Source organism: Amblyraja radiata, chromosome 3, assembly GCF_010909765.2.
Source record: "Amblyraja radiata isolate CabotCenter1 chromosome 3, sAmbRad1.1.pri, whole genome shotgun sequence".
Taxonomy (NCBI): domain Eukaryota; kingdom Metazoa; phylum Chordata; class Chondrichthyes; order Rajiformes; family Rajidae; genus Amblyraja; species Amblyraja radiata.
Genome location: NC_045958.1, coordinates 92445532 through 92469782, shown reverse-complemented (window position 1 = coordinate 92469782; position 24251 = coordinate 92445532). Strand labels below are relative to the sequence as shown.

Below are 24251 nucleotides of genomic sequence, written 5' to 3'. Positions count from 1 at the left end.
ATAAAGAATGGCACATTTTTCAATTCCGATGGAGAGCTTTAGATAGTCACGAGGATGCTAACTGGCTAGCATGATCACTTTTAACATCATTGGCTGTTATTTCTTCAGTTGTAAATGGGGAGAAAGAAACAGTGTCAATGATATGGTGATTTAATCTGCACCAAAGTCTGACAGCACCCAGTAAATGCAATGGGCAGAAGCCATTTACTACTTAAGGGTAGTTTGCTGCTGGATGGTAATGATGCTGAATGACTGAATTTAGGCTGCATGTCGAAAGCTGATGTGGTTTTGAATTGTATGTGCTATCATTCCAATTATTGGCTGTGTCTTTTTGTTTAGTTTAAGATACAGCACGGAAACAGGCCCTTCTGTCCACCGAGTCCGTGCCGACCAGCAATCCCTGCACACTAACACTATTATACACACTAGAGACAATTCTTACAATATTTACCGAAGATTAACCTTCAAACTGTACGTCTTTGGCTAAGCCGGAGCACCCGGAGAAAACCTACATGGTATTGGGGGGAACATACACACCCAGATCAAACCTGGGTCTCTGGTGCTGTAAGGCAGCAACTCTACCGCTGTGCCACCATGCTCTCCCCTTTGTACAGTGTTAGAGTGAGTCACCAAACGTTCAAGCAGCGATGGTTAAAGAATAATTTAGTTTAGTTTAAAGATACAGCTTGGAAACAGGGCCGCCAGCCCACCGAGTCCATGCCGACCAATGATCACCCGTTCTATATCATCCCATAACATAGTTTCCATTCCCGACACACCAGGGGCAAATTTACAGAGACCAATTAACCTACAGACCTGCACGACATTGGCTCACTGAGTCCGCACTGACCATCCGTTCACACTAGTTCCATCCTACACACGAGGAACAATTTACAGAAGCTACAAACCTGGAATGTGGGAGGAAACCAGAGCACCCGGAGAAAACCCACGTGGTTACAGGGAGAACGTACAAACTCTGTACTGACAGCACCCGTAGTCAGGATTGAACCTGGGTCTCTGGCGCTGTGAGGTGGCAACTCAACCGCTGTGCTACTGTGCCACTCAAAGACTTGGCAGGAAAATTACTTGAATGACACAGGATTGCCCAATGTCTTATTTGTTAGAAGGCCAAATACCCAACCTGATTTATCTTGTGAAAAATTCTACCGTCGAGGTTTTCTCATGATGAGCTTCATTTAATTATTTATTCAATATGTAATGCTAAATGGAAGGTGTATGCTCTCAACCCAACCAATTAATTCAAAATTAATTCATCATGTCTTCCAGATCTATTTAGCCAAACAGTGCAGAAGTATGGAAAACTAGATATATTATGCAATAATGCTGGAATAAATAATGAGAATATCTGGGAAAAGACTATCTCTGTCAATCTGGTAGGTTTTGTGCATTGAAATGTTGTTTACTTACCAAGCCTTCTTTAATGATCCAGAAACTGGTCCTTATTAGCTGAAGAAAATGGACGTTTCAAAGGTTCAAAGGTTCAAAGGTTGATTTATTGTCACATACACCTAGATGTAGTGAAATTCTTTTTGCCAATGCAGCACATAAAAAAGAATACAAACATAACAATAATAAATAGCTTTAACATAAAAACATCCCCCCACAATGGTTCCCATTATGGGGGAAGGCACAAAGTCCAGTCCCATCCCCAATGTCCACCCATAGTCGGGCCTATTGAGGCCTCCACAGTTGCCTCTACGGAGGCCCGATGTTCCAGGCCGTCCTCGCCGGGTGATGATGTTCCGGCGTCGGGAGAGTCCTCTCAGCGGCATGGGAACCCTGGAACGGCCTCCTCCCTACTCGAGACCGTGGCTTCCGGAGCCGACAAGGCCGCGCCGAATGGAGCTCAACTGGCGATCTCGTCGAGAGATCCCAGGCTCCCGATGGAAAGTTCAGCGCCGCCGCCCGCAGTCGCTCCTCAGACCCGCAGCTCCGCAACGGACCCAGCTCAGCGACTCAGGCAAGGCACCGTCCGCCCCGCAATGGCGCTCCAGCGCTGCACCGCCGTCCTCAGACCCGCAGCTCCGCTGCCACCGATGCCGGTGCTGCCGCCGCCGATGCCGGTGCCGCCGCAGCCGATGCCGAGGCTCCGGGCAGTCCCCTCGCTCCTCGGACCTGCAGCTCCACAGCCGCCGCCGATGCCGCCGCCACCGCCGCCGATGCCGAGGCTCCGGGCGGTCCCCTCTGGAAATGCCGCTCCAGGCCCGCTGGTAGGCCGCGAGGACGGGTCGAAAGTGCAGCCCGGAGAAAAGCTGCATCTCCGACCAGGTAGGGACCCTGAAAATTAGTTTCCCCCTTCCCCCCCCCACACATAAAAAAGCTAGAACTCCTTAAAAACAAAACACTAAACTAACTAAAAATAAGAAAAAAGAAATGAAAAACAGACAGCTGCAGGCTAGGCAGCCATACCCCCTACAGGTCGGGGGCTGACTCTGGTCAATACTGTCCTTTGTATTGTTAACCTCTGTGGCTCTGTGCATCCACACTGCCGTTCCTATGCTGTTCCAGTTAGACCCTGGGTTGAGTACTGATTCAGACAGTCTCTCAGAATGAGTGTGACTTGTTTCAACTCCAGTTCCCTGTGCTCTGAAGTGGCAGAATAATCCCAATTACGACCGCTGAATCTTTGCCACAGGTGGGACAGCTGGATGATATATAGAATAGGAGAACGGCTTGCTTAGGACAGACGCAAAATATTGGAGTAACTCAGCAGGTCGGGCCGTAGCTCTGGCGAAAAAGAATAGGTGCCGTGATGGGCCGAATGGCCTAATTCTGCTCCCAACACTTATGAATTTATGAGTTTATGGTCACAGGGAGAAGGTGCAGCCTCCACACAGACAGCACTGGAGTTTGGGATTGAACCCTGGTCTCTGGCGCTATGAGGCAGTGACTCCACTGTGCCCTCTGACTCATTGTCTGTCTCTCATAGCCCTGTCCCACGGTACGAGTTCATTCCAAGAGCTCTCCCGGGTACGTTGGAGCTCGGGGACGTCTCTTAGCGGCTCGTAACGCTAACGGCAGGTACTCGGGAAGACTGGCTAATGGCAGGTAAGCACGGGAAGACTCGTGAAGATTTTTCAACATGTTGAAAAATGTCCATGAGAGCCCCGAGTACCGACGAGTGGCCATTACCGTAAATCTCCGAGTTCGAATCAGGGCAAACTCGGGAGAGCTCTTGGAATGAACTCGTACCGTGGGACAGGGCTTTAACTCATTTGATTAATGTTTGGCCTCAAATGTAAATGTTTCCTTTACTCACTTCTGCTCTTTTATTCAGGTGGCGTTGATACAAGCAAACTATCTGGCTTTGGAACACATGAGGTGTGATCGTGGAGGACAGGGTGGCAGCATTGTCAACGTGGCCTCCTTGTCAAGTAAGAAGTAAAGCATGTTACACTCATCCAAATGTTTAAACAGAAATCATTAACATTTTCCGTTGAGGGAAATGAAAAGAATGCCTATTCTACACATATGATTTTGTTGTCCTTGGAGTTAAGTAGTAGGATTAATAGATTGGTGCGACATCAAGAATGATTTTAGAACATTGAACATAGAGCAGCACAGCACATGAACAGGCCCACAGGCCCACAATGTCCGTGCCAAACATGATGCCAGGTTAAACTAATCTCCTCTGCCTGCACATGATCCATATCCCTCCATTCCCTGCATATCCACATGCCTATCTAAAATCATCTTAAATGCCACAAAATCTCCTATACAATCATATGGATGGTGGCAGAGTGGCGCTGTGGTGGAGTCGATGCCTCACACAGCCAGAGACCCAGCTTCAATCCTGACTACAGGTGCTGTCTGTATGGAGTTCGTACGTTCCACCCTGTGACCCAGTGAGGGGTTTTCCGGGTGCTCTAGTTTCCTCTCACACTCCAAAGACGTACAGATTTGTAGGCTAATCAGCTTCTGTAAATTGTAAATTGTCTCTAGTCTGTAGGATAGTGCGGGGTGATTGCTGGTCGGAGCGGGCTCTGTGGACCCAAGGGCCTGTTTCTGCACTGTATCTATAAAAAGACAACATTTTCAGATCATATTACATAGCACTAGCATTGCAGGCACATACGAAAAATACTTTCATCCCCAGGAGAATTTCTGCAGGTTGTGGCTTGTCCAATAATTTAAAAAATTGAATTTTCCCAGTGTTCTGTATTGAAATGTTTTTGTTTAAACTACTGGCCTGCGAAAAGATTAGAGAGCTGATAGCCATTCCACAAAGCCGATAGTAATCTGCACAGGAAAATACTTTTCCTGCTACCCAGAAACAATATTGAAATAAATCCTGGCGTTTATTGAGAAGGTTCAAATTCACCACATATTTATTTGAAGGAGACTTGGGTCAAATGCAGGCAGCTGGATCAAGCAGGAGTATTAAGGAGGCAGGGGTACACTTAAGAAGGGAATATGAAAAAACAAAAAGGGAGCATGAGATTGATTTGGCAGAGAAGATGAAGGAGAACTCAAAGAGATGTTATAAGTATATTGAGGGGGGAAATGTAACATGGGAGAGAATAGCCCCCCAAAGACCAAAATGGATGTCGGCTTGTGGAGCTGCAGGAGATGGGCAAGAACCTCTGTCGTTACCCTGGAAAGGATATGAAGACAAGGGCTCAGGGAAGTTAAAGGGAATCACTTGGGGATAATAATAATAATAATAATAATAATAATAATAATAATAATAATAATAATAATAATAATAATAATAATAATAATAATAATAATAATAATAATAATAATAATAATAAACTTTATTTCAGACTCAAGGTCCAGACAAGGGACAACATTACATAAAAATACATTGCATATTAAAAACATCATAAAATACATATAAAATATTAGCATATCACTTATAAAAGCATCATAAATTATATATTCAGTCTGGGGACGGCAAAATACTCCTCCACAAGGTGGGGGCGATCTGGTATCCCTGCTTCAGGTGCTTCCAGCGCTGGCTCTCCCGTAGGCCCATGCATAGCAAATCCTTGTGCAGGTGCTCCCCGCGCGGGCTCTCCCATGGGCCCGCGCCTAGGCAGCCCTCTATCAGGTGCTGCTGGTGCTGGCTCTCCTGTAGGCCAACCCATAAACTGTCTTCCCTCAGACATTCCTGGCACTGGCTCTCCTGTAGGCCAACGCATAAATTGCCCTTGTTCAGACATGGCTGGTGCTGGCTCTCCTGTAGGCCAATGCTGAGCCGGGCCTTTTCCAGGCACTTCCTGCACTGGCTCTCCCGTAGGCTAACGCGGGCTGTACTCCTCCTGGAGTGGGTCCTGATAAATCATTTTCCCCATGAAGAATTCTAGATTTGCGACCCGAGTAGGCATAATGTCTGTCTGAGGAGTGGAAACCTCCAGGTCTGACTCCTCAGAGTCTACTGGCCGAACAGACTTTTTCTTGGCCTTGCGCCCTATTGGCGCTGGAACTGTACTTTTTATAACCGCTTCTGTAGTTGATGACTTTGCTGCCACCGACTCCTCAAGCGGGCGCCCGCTACTCGCAGACCCGCGGTCTTCTCGAGTTTTACCTGCGGTACGCCTCCCCTTTCCTTTACGCACTTTCTCCATTCTAACTTGTAGAGCACACAGCACAAGTCTCTCGGAAGAAAGCGACCTGAAAGCGAAAGTGAAACCACTTACCTTCAGGCCTTTTAAACCTTACCGCATGGAGGAGCTCTGCTCCTCTACAACCGGACGCTGAGCTATGCATGACGATATGATGCGTGTGCGGCTGGACGGGGCCTTCTTCACGTAGTCACTCACGTGACTCCGAAGTAAAATTACATTTTTAGAGTCATTTAACCTGCAGATGAATTTATACATATGATTACTTAGGAAAGGATCGATCCATTGTGGGGGGATGTTTTTATGTTTATTGTTAAATTCCTTTATAATGTTATGTGGTATTCTTATTAATGTGCTGCAATGGCAACTTGAATTTCACTGCACCAATAAAGGTGCATGTGACAATAAATGAACCTTTGAACCTTTGAGTATGGCTTTGTGTGTGGGGAATCATGGCTCAGTGAATTTGATCATTTTTGAAAAAGTAACCAAGAGGGCCAATGAGGGCAGGGTAGTAGATGTAGTCTGTATGGACTTCATCAACGCCTATATAGGCAAAGCAAATCAAGCCATATGGTGGGCCAACTTTTATCAGCCCCGGCATTGTGAGTAGAATTTGGGATGTTACAGAATTTAGTCCGGACACACTTGGAGTACTGTGTCGATTTTGGTCATCCTGTTATAGGTAAAACGGCATTAAGCCTGAGAGAGTGCAGAAAGGATTTAAGACTATGTTGCCAGGACTTGAGGGACTGAGCTATCGAGAGATGTTGAGCAGGTAGCTCTTTATTCCTTGGAGCATCTGAGCCGACCTTAAAGAGGGGTATAAACTCATGAGGTCAATAGAAAGATAAATGCACAGACATTTTCCAAAGGGTTGGTAAATCAATAATTGCAGGGCATAGATTTAAGGTGAGAGTGGAAATATTTAATTAGCACCTGAGGGACAACCTTTTCACACAAAGGATAATGGGTTCATGGTAGAAGAAGTAGTGGAGGCAGGTACACTAACAACTTTAAAAAATAATTTGGACAGGAACATGGATAGCAATGATTTTGAGGGATATGGTTCAAATGCGAGCAAATGGGACTAGCTTAGAAGGGCATGTTGGTCAGCATGGATGGGTTGGTTGAAGGGCCTGTTTCCATACTGCATGGCTATGTCTCTATGACTATCAGAAGCATACAGTCGATGTATTTTCAGGCTCTGCCTTTGTGGAAGGGCGTCATGACAATGTACACTGTGCAGTTGAGCAAAGAACAGTTGTTTGCATTGCTTTTCCCACATTACATTTGGGCGTACTACCTTATTATATGTTGCCAGCTTTTAGAGGGGCATTCTCACCAGCCTTTCAGGCAATGGGGCAAAGGTTTGTCCTCGCACAAGCCATAATCTTACACTTATTCAGATGATCATTGCTTGGAGGGGGGAGGGTGGAGGTGGTGCAATGTCTACCTTGACATTCACCCATCCAACCCCCACCCCTCCCTGCCCCAACGCTCCTTGCACACAGCCCTGAACCGTTTAAAGGATATTTGTATTTTTCAGCCATGTAAGTTCTGTTTCTCGACCTTCCGGCCTCAACACTTCACGCTCCTCGCAGAGCAAGGATAGCTTACCCCTTCTCCTCAACCTCACCAGCCTCCATGTTCTACAGAGCAAACTCAGTGACTTGCAGCAACCTCAATGCGATGCCACCACATCTTAGAAACAAGGAACTGCAGATGCTGGTTCACAAAGAAAGCCACAAAGTGCTGGAGTAACTTAGCAGATCAGGCAGCATCTCAGGAGAACATAGATAGGCTACATTTTGGATCAGGTTTTAGGGTCCAACCCTATCCATGTTCTGCATGGATTGAAACCTATCCATGTCCTGACCCGCTGAGCTGCTCCAGCTCTTTGTGCTTTCACCGGATACATCTTCCCACCTCTTCCCTTTCAGCCGTGCCTCCAAGAATCCTCGGTTCATTGTCCCATTTCCATCATAGCCCACCGAACATCGAACATAGAACAGTAAAGCACAGGATGGGGCCATTCAGCCCACAGGATTTGTGCGGAATATGACACCAAGTTAAATTGATCTCATACATGATCCATATCCCTCTGTGAAAGAAAGAACTGCAGATGCTGATTAAAAGTAGACACAAAATGCTGGAGTAACTCAGCGGGACAGGCAGCATCTCTGGAGAGAAGGAATGGGTGACGTTTCGGGTCGAGACCCTTCTTCAGACTGATGTCAAGGGAGGTGGCGGGACAAAGAGAGAAGTCAGTAAGACTAGTGGGAGAACTGGGAAGGGGAAGGGGATGGAGAGAGAAAGCAAGTGCTATCTGAAGTTAGAGAAGTCGATGTTCATACCGCTGGGGTGTAAACGACCCTCTATTCCTTGCTCTTCCACGTGCTTGTCTAAAAGCCTCTTAAACGCCACTATCGTACCTGCCTCCACCACTACCCTGGCAATGCGTTCCAGGCCCCCATCACTGTGTAAAAATCTTAAACTTGAGTAAACTTGATATGCGTATCTGGACCTGACTGGGGGTCTCCAAAGCAAGAGGACATACGTTTAAGGTGAGACGAAAGAGTTTTTAAGGGGGGTTAAGGGTATGTTTTCTTGTACGGAGAGTGAATAATATCTGGAATGCACTCCCGGAGGAGATGATGGAATTAGATACAATTACTGCATTTAAGAGATGTTTAGACGAGCATTTAAATAGGCAAGACATAAAAGGATACCCCACTAATATAAATTGGTCCCAGTCCCAGATGACAGCACAGTGGATGGTGAGACAACACTGGAAATAAAAACTGCAACAAAACTGCAGACATTCTGGAGCCAAAGCAGAAATTGTAATCATGTATAGTCTTTTCGCTGACTGGATAGCACGCAACAAAAACGCTTTCCAATGTACCTCAGTGACAATAATAAACTAAACTAAACTGAACTAAACAAAGGTAAACTAGACTATACTAATCTAACTTAACTAAGCTAAAATAAAATACTGGAAACATTCAGCAAGTCAGACAGCATCTGATGAAGGGTCTTTCACCAGAAACGTTAACTCTATGTCCTTCTCTCTCCACAGATGCTGCCTGAACAGCACTTTCTATTTTTTGGACACTGAATGAAGGAGCTTTGTAACTTACGACGCATTTTTTCTTTGACATTCAGGTTTCCAAATAGCAGCCCATGCTCCTGTGTACACGGCTACCAAACACGGAGTACTTGGTTTCACACGGTCACTTGCGGTGAGTATTGACAATGATTACACCCGATATTAACCCTGCCAACCATTATCTGGTGTGGTGCTGGAACAGTAGTAATGAAAGTATGGAATCAACAATTAGACAGGGTCATTGAGACACAAGAAACTGCAGATGCTGGAATGTTGAGCAAAACCAAAGTGCTGGAGTACCATGCGGAAGTGCTGCATTTCACCCCCCCCCCCCCCACCCTCTCTTTCCCCCTCCCCTCCCCCGCCCTCGTCATTCTCCTTGTTCCACTGTTTGTTTCCTTGTATCCCTGTCGCCAGCACACCTTCCCCAGCCAACAATAAATCTTTTTCCTAGGGTGGAAATGTCAAAGCTTAAAGGTGAGAGAGGCAAAGTTTAATGGAGATGTGTGGGGCAAGATTTTTATGCAGAGAGCAGTGGGCAAAGATCCTATAGCAGAATCTTTGGCAGTGGGTGCCAGGAATACACTGCGGGGTGTGGTGGCAGAGGCAGAAACAATCATGACGTTTAAGAGGCTTTTAGATAGCTACTTAGGGAATGAAGGCATATGGGTCATGCAGGCAGAACACCATGTTCAGCACGGACAGGGTGGGCCAAAGGGCCTGTCCCTCTACTGTATTCTTCTATGTTCTATGTATATTCCAGGTGCTGCCTGACCAGCTGAATGTTTCCAGCATTTTCTGTTTGCATTTGTTACTAACGTGTTGCGTTGTGAATTTAACAGCTGGTCACATTCCAGGGAAATTCCAACTGCATCCTGTTTGCGGTTAGTACGGGCAATTAGTCCAACATTTTCTCTCCGCTCACTGTCTGACTGAAAAGTTATTTACCAAGACTCTTGGTTTCCTATGGCATACTGAGAGAAAACTTTAGTCGAGAGTCCATTTTGCTTTGCCAGGAGCTAAGAAAGAGGAAAGGTTAAATAGGAACTTGAGGGGTAATTTTTTCAGAGGGCGGTGGGTATATGGAATGAACTGCCTGAGGAGGTAGTTGAGGCAGGTGCTATAACAGTATTTAAAGGACACTTGGAAAGGTTTAGAGGGATTTGGACCAAATGCGGGAAAATTGGACGAGCTTAGATGGGACATCTTGGTCAGCATGGACGAGTTGGGCCGAAGGGGCTGTTTCTGTGGTGTATGATTGTGACTACGACTCTACGGGCACACTTGTTGAAGGCTGACTACAACCCTGACGCGAGGATATTGATTGTAGCTGCAGCAGTCATAACCAGTTGTGGCTGTGATTTGAGGTCTAAGCAAGGATCATAGGAGGAGCACCCTCACACAGCTGGTTAAGTCACTACCCTTGAGCTTCAGTGACTTGGGTTCAATGTTGACCTCTGGCACTGTCTCTGTGTGGAGTTTGCACGTTCTCCCTGCAATATCGTGGGCTTCCTCCGAGTGCTCCAGTTTCCAGCTATATTCTAGAGACATGTTGCACGGTGGCGGCACGGTGGCGCAGGTGTAGAGTTGCTGCATTACACTGCCAGAGGCTCGGATTCGATCCTGACTACTGTACTACAGGTGCTGTCCGTACGGAGCTTTTACGTTATCCCCATGACCACGCGGACTTTTCCCGGGTGCTCCGGTTTCCTCCCACATTCCAAAGACGTGCAGGTTTGGAAGTTAATTGGCTTTGGTAAAGATTGTATATTATCCCCGGTGTGCAGGATAGTGTTCGTTGCAGGGATCGCTGGTCGACACCGACATGGTGGGTCGAAGGGCCTGTTTCCACGCTGTGTCTCTAAATTAAATTAATTAATACCCATCTTTCTTTCCTACAGGAAGCTTCCAAGTTGGGAAATTATGGGATTCGTATAAATGCCCTGTGTCCGGGATTTGTCAACACAAGTATTCTTGAAACATTAGACCAGGAAGAAATCCTCGGAATGTTTTATCAATTTAAAGACATGGCCAAGCATTGGATAAATTTATTCGGGGTATTGGAGTAAGTTTGAATGCTTTCTTTCTGATTGATTTCACCATGAGGACATTGGAAATGGGAGCAGGAGATGTCCACAAAGTCCCTCAAGCCTGTTCCACTGTTCAATTCAATCGCAGTTGACCCAATGTCCCTTATTTCTCGATCCACTCATTGCCCCAAATTGTACTAGTCTCAGTCTTACCAGCCTCACAGGACCAGAGACCCGGTGTCAATCCTGACCTCGAGAGATGTCTGGGTGGAGTTTGCACGTTATCCCTGTGGCCGCAAGGGTTTCCTCTGTAATATTTGCCCCTAATGTGTAGGGAGCGGAAAAAAGTGTGGGTATAATGTGGAACTAGTGTGATGGGTGATCGATGGTCTGTGTGGACATGGTGGGCAGAATTGCTATTTCCATGCTCTATCTCTAAACTAAACTAAATATCCCAGAATAGAGATTGCAGAGAATTACCAGTGGAAATATGTTCTCAGCATCAACCCCTGTCTAATCTTCTCTGATATGTGCTGATTATAATATGATCATTTATCATTGAGATGGACTCCAGTGAATACAGTTTAGTTTAGTTTAATTAAGTTAGTTTAGAGAAACAGCGTGGAAACAGGCCCTTTGGCCACTGAGCCCGCGCCGACCAGGAATCCCCGCACACTAACACTATCCTACACACACCAGGAACAATTTACAATTTTACAATTTACAATGTGACCAAACCAATTATATCAAGCCAATACAAACTGCATGTCTTTGGAATGTGGGAGGAAACCAGTGCTCCCAGAGAAAACCCACGCATGTCACGGGGAGAACGGACAAACTCCGTACAGACAGCACCCGTAGTCAGGATCTATCCCGGGTCTCTAGCGCTGTAAGGCAGCAACTCCACCGCTGCGCCACAGTACAATTAAATTGGCATCAGAAATTGTACAGCACAGTATCATGCCCTTTGGCCCAATGACTATTGCCAATCAGTAAGCACCCATCTACTCGAATCCTATATTCATCCCACATTTATTCTTCCACCCCCCCACCCCACTCGCCCCCCCACCCCCCACCCCCACCCCACTCGCCCCCCCCCCCCCCTATTCTACCAGTCATTTACACACTATACTTTACATACTTGATATTGACCAATTAACCAAACAGGCCACATGTCTTTGGTATGTCGGAGAAATCCGGAGCACTCAGAGTAAACCCACATGGTCACAGGGAGGACATGCAAACTCCATAAAGGCAGCATTGAACCAGGGAACACTACTAGCTGTGTCACTGTACTTCCTGATTCTACACAATCTCTCCTCCCTAGGCAAGCTCCGCACTTGGAATCAAAGGGCAGTGGGTTAAAGTAATTTGTCTCCAGCACTTCCATGCCTGGCCATTGTCCGTGTGATGTGTCCTTACCTATTACAGAACCATAGTCATACAGCACAGAGTATGCCCTTCAGCCCAGCTAGCTCATGTCGACCAAGATGCCCCATCCACGCTAGTCCTACCAGCCCGCATTTGGCCCATTTCCCTCTGAACGTGTCCTATCCATGCACCTGTCCAAATGTCTTTTAGATTTTGTTATAATGTTTGCCTCAACGACCTCCTTTGGCAGCTCATTCCATACATCCACCACCCTCTGTGTGAAAAAGTTGCCCTTCGGATTCCCATTACATTTTTTCCCTCTCACCTTAAACCTATGTCCTCCGGTTTCTGATACACCTACCTTGGGTAAAAGACTGTGCATTTACCCTATGTATTCCTCTCATGATGTTATGCAATCTTATGGATAGCACCCAATAAAAGCTTTTCACTGTACCTCGGTACACGTGACAATAGACTAAAATGAAACTGAAACTGAACTTATGCACCACTATACCCCTCATCCTCCTGCGTTCCAAGAAATAAAGTCCTAGCCTGCTCAACCTTGGCTCAGGCCAAGTCCGGGCAACATCCTTGTAAATTTTCTCTGCGCTATATCCTGGTGAACAACATCTTTCCTATGGAAGGGTGACCAAAACTGAATGCAGTACTCCAAATGCTGCTCAACCTCTCCTTAGAGCTGAGGTCCTCAAGTCCTGGCAATATCTATCTATCTATCTATCTATATATCGTCGTAAATATTTTCTGCGCCCTTGTATGCATCCTTTTTATCAATTCGATGATGAACACTTTTTGTAATCTCCTTTGTTCTTGGGCATTCAAGTTGCTGAACCAGGCCATGAAGCAACCAGCCAATATGCTCCCTTCCATAACCCTTTGTGCACCTTTCATTTTGCTCACAGTAGAAACAGTGGAGAGATAAAATCTACCTGATCAAATCTGCTCCTTACTCATGATAACTGGGGTAATGTCACCAAATACTTTCCACCCTTTCCACTGTCAACTGTAATTCTACAAAACTGGAGCAAAACTCCATGAGGATAAGTTAGGATAAAGATATCTCAACTTCAATGAGACAGGGCCTTGGTGAGACTGTGCCGGTGCAATGTCTTCACTTTGGTCTCCTTGCTTCAGAAAGGGCTTGGAAATGCAATAAACTGCAGATGCAGGATTCTTGTGCTGAACGTGTTGGAGAAAGGTCATTCTTGGCATAGTGGAAGTCCAGCGAAGATTGGCCGATACTGGTTGCTGCGACGGTGGGCTTGACACCTTCTGAGCACTGCCACACAGAGAGATTACCTCTCTACAGAGGAAAAGATTCAATGGTCGCTGTTTCTTGGGAACCCCTGGGCTACAACCTCTCAAAGCGTAGACAAGCCAAGAGTCATGAGTGTTTAATTGACATATGCAGTGGGAAATGCAACAATGAAATCCTTACTTGCTGCAACTTTACAGGCACGTAATCGCTACAACACACCAAATAAACAACAATGCAATAACGCTAGTATAACTAACCTGACGGTAGCAAACTAAGCTTTCGGGGTGAAATTGAAACATTTAGGTTGATGCATTGGGAGCATAATCTGCAGAATTAGCATCTCACTTCTCCAACTACCAACCTACGTACCTATGTGGCACATAGTCCCCCTTCTGTGACAAGTCTGTGGGACCCAGATTAGCCTCCACAGTCCCCCTGGAACCCATCGAACAAGAGTGGTAGCAAATCCCCGTTTCCAAGGGACCGCCTAAGATATAAGAGGCATAACTGTCCATCACTCAAGTAAACATTCAGAAACTTTCAGATAAAGTTGGTACCTTTTGAAGAATGAATACTTTATTGTCAGTGAAATTCTTTGCTTGTATGCAAATAGTCACCATGTAAAGGACACCGACAAAGTTACAAAGTACCCCCGCGCCAGGTCCCCCTTTGTTCTCCTCCCTCCCCTTCCCCTCCCTCACGGCGGCTCCCCCATGCCATGTCCTCCATTGTTCCTTCCCACGGCAGTGACATCCTCACTTCTACATGGTCCGTTCTCGTCCATCGGTCAGCGCCATCATCGACCACCGCACCGACCTCTTCACTAAACCTGACTGGGCCCCTCCAAACTCCTCCGTTGATCTGACCCAGGCCCCAGCCGTGTGCTCCATTTACCCAGGCTCTGTTGGCCGCTGGCTCCGACCCACAAGGATCCAGCCTCAGCTTCTCTGCGGCCTACCAGTAGGCGTTTGCCGTTGCGGCCTTCCGGGAGGCCGGCAGGCCACACAGTTCATTTCTCTTCAGACAACTTCCTCTGATCCCTTGGTTTTCTTGGCTCTTCTAACTTATTCACACAAAACAATGGTGCCTGTGACATTTCTAAAGTGAGACCCACTTAATACTGTCTATAATAGTACCTAAGTTTGTTTTATGTCCATAAAGTTAAGCAAAGCAAAATGATTACTTGTGTCCATAAACTTAAAGATTGGCATGTCCCTGGAAAACCGTTGAGTCATGTAACATCCACATGTCCAATTAGTTATGTAATTCATAGAATATTAACAAAACCAGAATTTAAATGGCAGTACAAATGGCGCAGCTGATGGAGCTGCTGTCTCACAGCACCTGAGATCCAGGTTTGATCCGGGCCTCGGGTGCTGTCTGTGTGGAGTTTGCACGGAGACCCTGTGCTCTGTGAACATGTTGGTTTCCTCTGGGTGCTCTGGTTTTCTCCCACATCCCAAAGACCTGCGGCTTTGTAGGGTAATTGGCCCTCTGCAAATTGCCCCCAGTATATAGGGAATGGATGCAAAATTGGGATATCATAGACTAGTATGAGCGGGTGATGGCTGGTCAGTGTGAACTCAGTGAGCTGAAGGGCCTGATTCCATGCAATATCTCTAAAACTAAACTAAAACAAAAATCTGTTGTATTAGACCTGATAACGGCATCTCAATTCAACTTTTTGACACCTTGTATATGTTGTTTCTGCTACCAATCACTACCATTGTCTGGCCAGCTACTGAGTGCCTGAAGAGAGGTACCGACCCGAAGCATTGCCTGTCCATGTTCTCCGGAGGTGCTGCTTGGCCTGCTGAGTTACCCCAGCACTTTGTCGCTTATGTAAACCAGCATCTGCAGTTCCTTGTGCCTACTGTCCCAAGCGCTTGTGAAGTTGGAAATATCTAAACTTGGAGCTTGGGCTTTCGATGTCCATGTTAAAGAGTGCAGCATGAGGAAGCACAGTTTAACTTTGCCTTACGACATCTATCTTGTCAATGGCTTTATGATGAAGACATGTCTCTAAGTCTAGCTTTGCTTAAGTTTTTTTTTCTCAATATCCTGTTTTACAGACCTTCGGTCGTAGGTGATGCCTTTATACAACTGGTTGAGGATGACAGCTTAAATGGAGCAGCTATGAAGATTACATCATCCAAAGGCATTCAGTTTGAAAACTTTTAGAACTCCAAGCAGCAGAAGATCATTGATTCAATTTACCCATTGGCAATAAATGCCTGCTGGTTTCCTGGTTCCAAATGTATATTCCTTGCTACTGCAACCAAACACAGACAAAATGGGGGTTTGATATGAATGAAGAGGCAATATATCTACTCCAGGCTAAGCCAATCAAGTGTGAGAGAAAGATGCTGTGATTTTATTTTCTTCTGCAAAAAAATATTTACTTCTAATATGTTGCATTTAGGACATCTTACAGCATTTAAAATCAATGAAATTACAATTATAGCGTAGTATAGACAATTTATACATAGCAACAAAAGTGAAAATGGTGGAGATACTCAGTAGGTCAGTCAGCATCTGTGGAAAGAGAAACAGAGTTAATCTTTCAAGTTACTTATTCCATAATTTCCTCAACTTTTGAAATATTCAAGGCTCCCCACTTGACTTACCGTTCTAATACAGCTCTTCAACCTGAAGTGTGGATTCTGTTTTTAATTCTATAGAAATACAGCCTGATCTCCTGACCAACAGTTTCTGATTTTGTTTCAGATTTCCTGTTTTTAAATATTTTTCAATGTGCGATTTCCCTGCTCTAACTGACTATTGGGGGGTACGGGTGGGCTGCCTAAAGTACAACCCATCAAAGTGACCATCACATTCTTAAATAGTTTACTTTTGTTTAGATATACTGCATGGAAACAGACCCTTCAGCCCGCCGAGTCAGCGTAGACCAACGTTCCCTGCACACTGACACTATCTGACACACACTAAGGACAATTTACAATTTTACCAAGCCAATTAACCTGCAAAGCTGTACATCTTTGGAGTGTGGGGGGAAACCAAATCTCCCGGAGGTCACGGTGAGAAACGTGGCAAATTCCACACAGACAGCACAAGTAGTCAGGAGTGAACTCGGGTCTCAGGCGCTGTAAGGTAGCAACTCTACCGCTGTGCCACCGTGGTTGGTGGTTCGTGTGGACTCCGTGGGAAGAAGGACCTGGTTCTATTCTTTTTCTCTATGTCTTTATAAGCTTGCTATACAGAAAACCTCTCTAATTTAAGTGTTTATTTGGTAACAATACACACATTCCCTGCATACAATGGCTCTCTGGGTCTCTTGGTAACCACTAAGTACTGGTCCTGTCACTTAAATCTTTCATTCGAAGGTGTGGAATTCTATAATTGCCTACTCTCTGAAATTTACTCAGAATTGAGAAGAAAAATTGTTTTAACATCTCGTTCTACAATTATTAAAAACATAAAGCCTCTAATGTCTGAATCTCCGTTTGATTGTCGTTGGGAAAAGAATAGTGAGGGCTAATAACTAGTAAATAGGGATGTGAATTGTGCTAATTTAGTGACAGGGAACCGCAGACAAAGCCTAAAAGTAGACACATGGTGTGCATCAATGATTGCAGCCAAGTTTCAGGAACTTCATTGATTAATTATGTTATAGCGTACACTCATCGTTGTAACAGAAAATTGGATCTACTGCCAACTAAATTAGACTTGTGGATAATCTGTACTCTAAACCTAGTTTGTTACTTAATTAAATATTTCTGAAACCTCTATTCTGTAATGAAGACCAATTTTTACTGTTTAGTTTAGAGATACAACGCAAAACCAGGCACTTTGGCCCTACAAAGTCTGCGCCGACCACACATTAACACTATCCTACACACACTAGAGACAATCTTTCATTTATACCAAGCCAATTAATCTACAAACCTGGATGTTTTTGGAGTGTGGGACGAAACCGAAGATGTCGGAGAAACCCATGCAGGTCACGGGGAGAACGTACAAACGTAAAGACAAGCACGTGTAGTCAGGTTCGGTGTAAGGCAGCAACACTACTGCTGCGCCTCCGTGACTCCCTGTTAATTAAGTTTCTGTGTAATCTTATCAGCTGAGAATGTAAAAGCTGTTGCAAAGTCACTCTCAAGCGATCGGCTTTGACTGGTCTCCTGGTGCGCACCAGGTTTAATTAATTTCCGACACTTCAAACACCAACACCATGTGGCCTTTTCATTTTCTCCTACACTGTTTAATTTCCCTTTTATAATAAATCCTAGCTCCAACTCAGCGTATCTCATGTTGCTTAAGTTAATGAGAACCTTTTATGAAAGTACTCATTTTCTAGGACCTGGGAAAGAGGGGGGTGGGGGTCACTACAAAGACCAACATTTATTGCTCATTAACAATGGCCCTTGAGATGTAGTGAATCGCCTTCCTGAATTGTTACACTTCTTCACATCGGGTTGTTGCCTGGGTTAGAGGACATTATCTGTAAGGAGAAACTGGACAGGCTTGGATTGTTTTCTCTGGATCAGCAGGGGCTGAGAGGCAACCTCATAAAATAATAAAATAATGAGGGCCTTAGATAGAGTAGTCAAGGTCTTTTTTCCCATGGTGGAAATGTAAAATACGAGAGAGCATAGGATTAAGTTGAAGAGAGAAGTGTGGGACAAGTTTTTAACATAGAGTGTACTAGGTGCCTGGCACATGCTGGCAGGGGAGATGGGAGAAGCAGATACAATGGCATTAATTAGGAGACACTTGGACAGACGCACTAGCAAGCAGGGAATGAAAGTTACAGGCTACATGCGTGCAGTTGTGCAGTTTAAATTGGCATAATTGTCAGCACAAACATTGTGGGCTGAAGGGCCCTCTACCTATGCTGTACTATGTTCTACTCCCACAAACACATTGGAGAAGGAGTTTCAGGCATTAGACTCAAGAACAATCAAGGAACAGTAATATATATTTCCAAGTCAGGAAGGTGTGTGGCGTGGAGAGGAACCTTAAAGTGCTGGGTCTTTACGTCGGTTTGACTTCAAAACATAAAGTCTGAAAAAAGGTCTGGACCCGAAACGTCACCCATTCCTTCTCTCCAGAGATGCTGCCTGTCCCGCTGAGTTACTCTAGCATTTTGTGTCTATCTTCGATTTAAACCAGCATCTACAGTCCTTTCCTACACTTAAAGTGCTGGTGTTCCCCTGGCCTTCTTGGTGGGGTAGTTTGTGGGTTTGGGATGTGCTCATGGAATAGCCTGAATGAAGAAACAGCACTCTGTTTGGTAGATGGGGAATCACTAAAGCGACCTATTTCATCCTGAATGTGGTCAAAGTTATTGAGAGTTGTTGGACTTGAACTCCTCCAACCAAACTTGAGAGTATTCCATGTAAAGGAATGCTGATTTATACCGAAGATAGATACAAAATGCTGTAGTAATTCAGCGAGTCAGGCAGCATCTCTGTAGAAAGGGAATAGGTGACATTTCGGGTCGAGACCCTTCTCAAGACTGAGAGTCTGGGGAGAGAGAAACTGGAAGTATGAAAAGGTACAAAGAACAAATTTGTTCGCTCGTGTGTCAGACGATGTAGCTCGCTGTTGGCTTCTGTCGTCGTCCAACATGTTGACAGAATTGGTCGCCCGGCGCGTCACAGAGTGCATCGAGTCGTCGTTTCTGGGGATCGTCACGAGGAGGCTTCTGTCATGATCCCCAAATGAATGAAAGGTATGAAAAGGACAAATCAGAGTCAGCAATGATGATCAAGGAAAGGTGGAGTCCACAATAATCATTGCTGACTTTCATTTATTCTTTTCATGATTTCATTCATTTGTTACTTGTACCTTTCCATAGAGCACGAGGGCCGAACAGACTTTGAACTTTGAATAATGGCGCCAAAAATGGCAGCACCTACCTGTGTTATAAACCCATATGCAAAATTAATTTCACTGTGCAGTTACATATGTGGCAAGTATAGTACTATTGAATTATTGATTATTACATGACCTCTGTTGTTCCGGCAAAATGGATAATATGGCAAAGCTCTGGAACCAAGGGTGCCGGAAAAGCCATGGTGGATCTGTGCCAGCAATGTTGCAGGGAGACAGGTGGCCCTAATGACTGTGGAGTCTGAGTGGGAGGAGGAGGAGGAGGAGGAGGGTTGAGGAGGAGGGTTGAGGAGGAGGAGGAGGAGGAGGAGGAGGAGGAGGAGGAGGAGGAGGAGGAGGATGGAAAGGTTTTGACGGCCCTTAGGAGCAGATGTGCCAGAACAAGGCTCAACCTTCATGCCCAAATTGCCTGTGTGGCCGTTTGCAATGGCCAAGCAGAGAGATAATCACAGAGATGCACAGTGCAGCAGCAGATTTAGACGCCCTCGGTGACTCTAATCATTTCACTTGTGTTTGTCGGAGTGACAAGAGCCGATTAATTCATTGATTACTCAGCCCCTCCAGGTACCCAACGGTGATTTCTCTGACTGTGAGCAAGTAGATAAGAGCTTTTAAGCTGAGGGAGGAGAGGCTGTTACTCTGTCATTTTTCTTGGCGTCAAACAGGCCTCTCAACAAAACCCTTAATTCCTGTGCGTCTCTGACAGCCACCATTTCTACTCCCATAAAGACAATGGAGAGGGAGTTTCAGGCATTAGACTCAAGAACCATCAAGGAACAGTGATATATATTTCCAAGTGAGGAAGGTGGTGGCGTGGATACAGGTTAGAGATACAGCCCAGAAACAGGCCCTTCGACCCAGCGAGTCTGTGCCGACCAGTGATCCGTGTACACTAGCACTATCCTGGGAGGAAACCGGAGCACCCGGGATAAACCCACGCAGTCACGGAGAGAACGTACAAACTCCGAACAGACAGCACCCATTGTCAAGATTGAACCCGCGTCTACCGCTGTGCCGCCCAATTATTTTTAGCTTGAAATTAGATCATGTCTGCGTAACCAAGCTTCAAAAGTCAAGTTTCACTATCAAAAAAGATTGATGAAATAAATCTGTTGTCATGAAATCCTGATAACAAAGTCTGTGCTGCCACCTCATGGTGTCATGAGTAATTTCAGCCAATGTCAGCAAAATACAGTAAGTACATATAACATACAAGAGTACAGCACAGGAATAGTCCCTGCGGCCCACATTGTCTGTGAAAACATGATGCCAAGACCAACTCCAATCTGCCTGCATATAATCCATTCCCCTCCAAACCCGGCTAATCCATTTGCCAGAGGTATCTTAAATGCCATTATCACATCTGCCTCAACCACTACCCCAGTGTTTCAGGCAATCACCACCCACTCTGTATAAAACCTGCCCCCCACATCTCCTTTAACTTTTGCCCCACTCACCTTAAACCTATGTCCTCTACTATTTGATATTTCCATCTTGGGAAAAAGTCTACCGATGCACTGAAGAAGTCTGAAGAAGGGTCTCGACCCGAAACGTCACCCACTCCGTCTATCCAGAGATGCTGCCTGTCCCGCTGAGTTACTCCAGCATTTTATGTCTTCCATCGAGATGCGTCACAGCTTGGATTGCCAGCAGTTCTGCCCAAACCCGCAAGGAATTGCAGAAAGATGTGAATTTAGCCATCCCCATCCAACCCCCACCACCACTATAGACTCCATCTACACTTTATGCTGCCTCGGGAAATCAGCCAACATATTCAAGGATCATTCAACATATTCAAGGAACACCCTGGTCATTTCCTCTTATCTCCTCTCCGGTCGTGCAGATGACATTTAGGCTTGAAAGCGCATACCACCAGGTTCAAGGTCAGCTTCGTCCTGCTCTTATCAGGCTATTGAACAGTCCACACATAAGCTGGGGCGCAACCCCGACCTCCCAACCTTCCCCATTACAGAACTTACACTTTTTTTTAATCTGCACTTTCACTGTAAATGTAACTCTGTAAAAGGTGTGTAGGAATGGACACTGAGATAACATAGAACTAATGTGTTCTAGTCAGCTCGATGGGCCAAAGGGCCGATTTCCATGTTGTGTCTCTCAACTAAACTAAATACTATCTTCATCAACAGAGAAGGATCTAACTTGGATTTAAAAAAAGTAATGCAATAGTGCAGAGATTTTTACAAACTGGGGATGTCCTGGGTATAGACAGATTTTGAAGTATCCTCACTCTCTGTGTAGGATGTGTACGTGCTGTGTACCCAATTTGCACTCAGCAAACTCGCATTAACAGTAAAATGAGAAAGACCAGGTTTCCTGTTTCAGTGATTTGGTTGCAAGGATATTTCCCTGCCTTTCCGCAATCATTTATAACGCAGTTCCTCCGGCAGTTTGTTTTGTTTGTCCAAGATTCCAGCATCTTCAGTCTCGTGGTCCTCATTTCAAAGCTCAGCTACTCTCTGCTGTTTCTCCATTATGTAATGAATTGCCATCTCAGGACCATTCCTTCACCCCAGTTATGCTGCCTGTCCAGCATGTTGTGTCTATCTTCGGTGTAAACCATAATCTGCAGTTCCTTCCTCCACATCAATATCCCAACTATTTATTTGATTGTGTCAGCAGCAGCTGACCTGCAGTACGACTGATTTTTCTTATTTGTGTGTGAAAGCTTGTAAATTGGTCATTTAGATCACAATATAGTAATGCCAGCACAGTGCACATTCATTCTAACCACATATATCATTACCATACAGCCATTCAATGCTCTCATTAGAAGCTATCTACCTAAACTGATCCAATATTCATTTTCTACCATTAATGTCTCATATATTTTGTATATATCATAATTTATTGTAGTTATAGAGAGAACTCAAGGAGCAGAATATTGTTATCATTTATTGTTTTCTTGGCCATACAGAACATGATTCCAAGTTAAAGTAATCTACACTATCTGCATGCGATTCATTCTCTGCATATTCCTGTGCCTATTTAAAAGTCTCTTTTTTGCCACTGTTGTATCTGCCTCCGCCACCATCTCTGGCAGCGAGCATTCCAGACACCCACAACCACTCACTGTGTAAAAAACCTGCCGCCTCACATCTCCTTTAAACTTTACCCCTCACACCTTGAAGATATGCCCTCTTGTCTTTGATATTTCCTCCCAGAGAACAATATTCTGATTGTCTACCCTATTTATGCTTGTCATCATTTTATATACTTCTAACAGCTATCCCCTTGGCCTCCTTTGCTGTAGTGAAAATAATCTAAGTTTGTTTGACCTCTCCTCATAGCGAAAGCTCTCTAGTTCAGGCAGCATTCTGATAAACCACTTCTGCACCCTCTCCAAAGCTTCCACATCCTTCCTGTAATTGACATAATGTGTTGAAGTAACTCAGGGAGTCAGGCAGCATCTCTAAAGAACTTGGGTGACGTTTTGTGCCAGGACCCTTTCTCAGTGTGAAGAAAGGTCCCGATCCCAAAAAACTATCTATGTTCTCCAGAGTTGCTGCCATGTCTGCTGAGTTACTCAACACCTTGTGTCTTTTTGCATAAACCAGCATCAGTGGTTCCTTGTTTCTACAAGGTCAGTATGGGAATGGGATGGGGAGTCCAAATGGTTAACAACTGGGAATTCCAGTAGGCTTTGGCGGACTGAGCGCAAGTGTATGGTGAAATAGTCACCAAGCCTACACTTAGTCTTACTGATGTACAGGAGGCCATATTGGGAACATCGGATGTATCTCCATGGAATTTTCAAATGGTATGTTTACTTTTGGGTGCTTAATTGGCACTAACTTTACTCTGCTGCTCAACTCTTACTGTTAGACAGATCCGACATTTAACAAAAGACAGGGTCCCGACCCAAAGTATCACCTATCCATGTTCTCCAGAGATGCTGGCTGACCTGCTAAGTTACTCCAGCATTTTTGTCTATGTTTAAAATATCTGTGACCTTTCGGCTCACTCCACAGAAGTAAGTGTCATCAAAACAAAGAACACCTTGTATTTTTGAAAATTAGACTTTAGAGATACAATGCGGAAACCGGCTCTTTGGCCACCGACTCCGCACCAACCAGCTATCACCCCATACACTAGCACTATCCTACACACTAGGGACAATTTACAATGTAGGCCTCTGGAGTGTGGGAGGTAACTGGAGCACCCACACGGTCTGAAGAAGGGTTTCGGCCCGAAACTTTGCCTATTTCCTTTACTCCATAGATGCTGCTGCACCCGCTGAGTTTCTTCAGCACTTTTGTCTACCTTCGATTTTCCAGCATCTGCAGTTCCTTCTTAAACAGCAGGGAAGAAGCTGTTCCTGAGTCTAGTGTTAACGTGTTTTCAAACTTTTGTATCTTCTGCCCAACAGGAGCGGGGAAAAGAAGGAATACCATGGTGGGAGGGGTCTTTGAATATGTAGGTGGACTCAATGGTGAAGAGTCTGGTCTGTGTGAGGGACTAAGGTGAATTGTGCTGTCAGATTCCTTAAATGATTTGCTTTTATCTTGAATTCATAAGGTTGTAATGCTGATCTAATCAAGGATCTTAAAAAAAGATGGAGGGTTTTAATAGGATATAGGCCGAGGAACTATTTCTTCTAACGGTGAATCTAAACAAAAGGATTGAACCAAGGACTGGATGGTTTAGAATTAAATTTAGAACTCACATTTGAAAGGTGTTATTTGTCATGCAATGTTCTCAAAATCAAACTATCATCTCGATCTGCAAGCATTTTAAATTTATGGAACATGTAACCTCAATGTTATTGTCACCTGCTTTTTTATAATTGAAGATTTAATTACTTAATCATAAATTCCTCAGCTACCATGGTGATTTTCAAATCATGTCTTGGATCAATAATCTAGAATGCGCGTTATTGAATCCTCATGTTATCATGCCCCTACATTAACTCCAAGCTTTACTCAATAGACAATAGGTGCAGTACTCCGTGAGTGAGTACCAAGAGAGATTTCCACAACTGAACCAGATACTTTCTGTGA

General features: G+C 44.9%; 1 protein-coding gene across 1 annotated transcript in view; it reads left to right on the top strand.

Moving 5' to 3' along the window:
• LOC116971287 (15-hydroxyprostaglandin dehydrogenase [NAD(+)]-like) overlaps positions 1 to 16826 on the top strand; it is a 37731-nt gene extending 20905 nt beyond the window's left edge. The window contains exons 3-7 of the mRNA XM_033018328.1: positions 1288 to 1394; positions 3299 to 3395; positions 8757 to 8833; positions 10602 to 10765; positions 15450 to 16826. Coding sequence (XP_032874219.1) covers positions 1288 to 1394; positions 3299 to 3395; positions 8757 to 8833; positions 10602 to 10765; positions 15450 to 15558 — 554 coding nt within the window. The 3' untranslated portion in view covers positions 15559 to 16826. The remainder of the gene's footprint in view (positions 1 to 1287; positions 1395 to 3298; positions 3396 to 8756; positions 8834 to 10601; positions 10766 to 15449) is intronic.
• The last annotated feature ends 7425 nt before the right edge of the window (positions 16827 to 24251 follow it).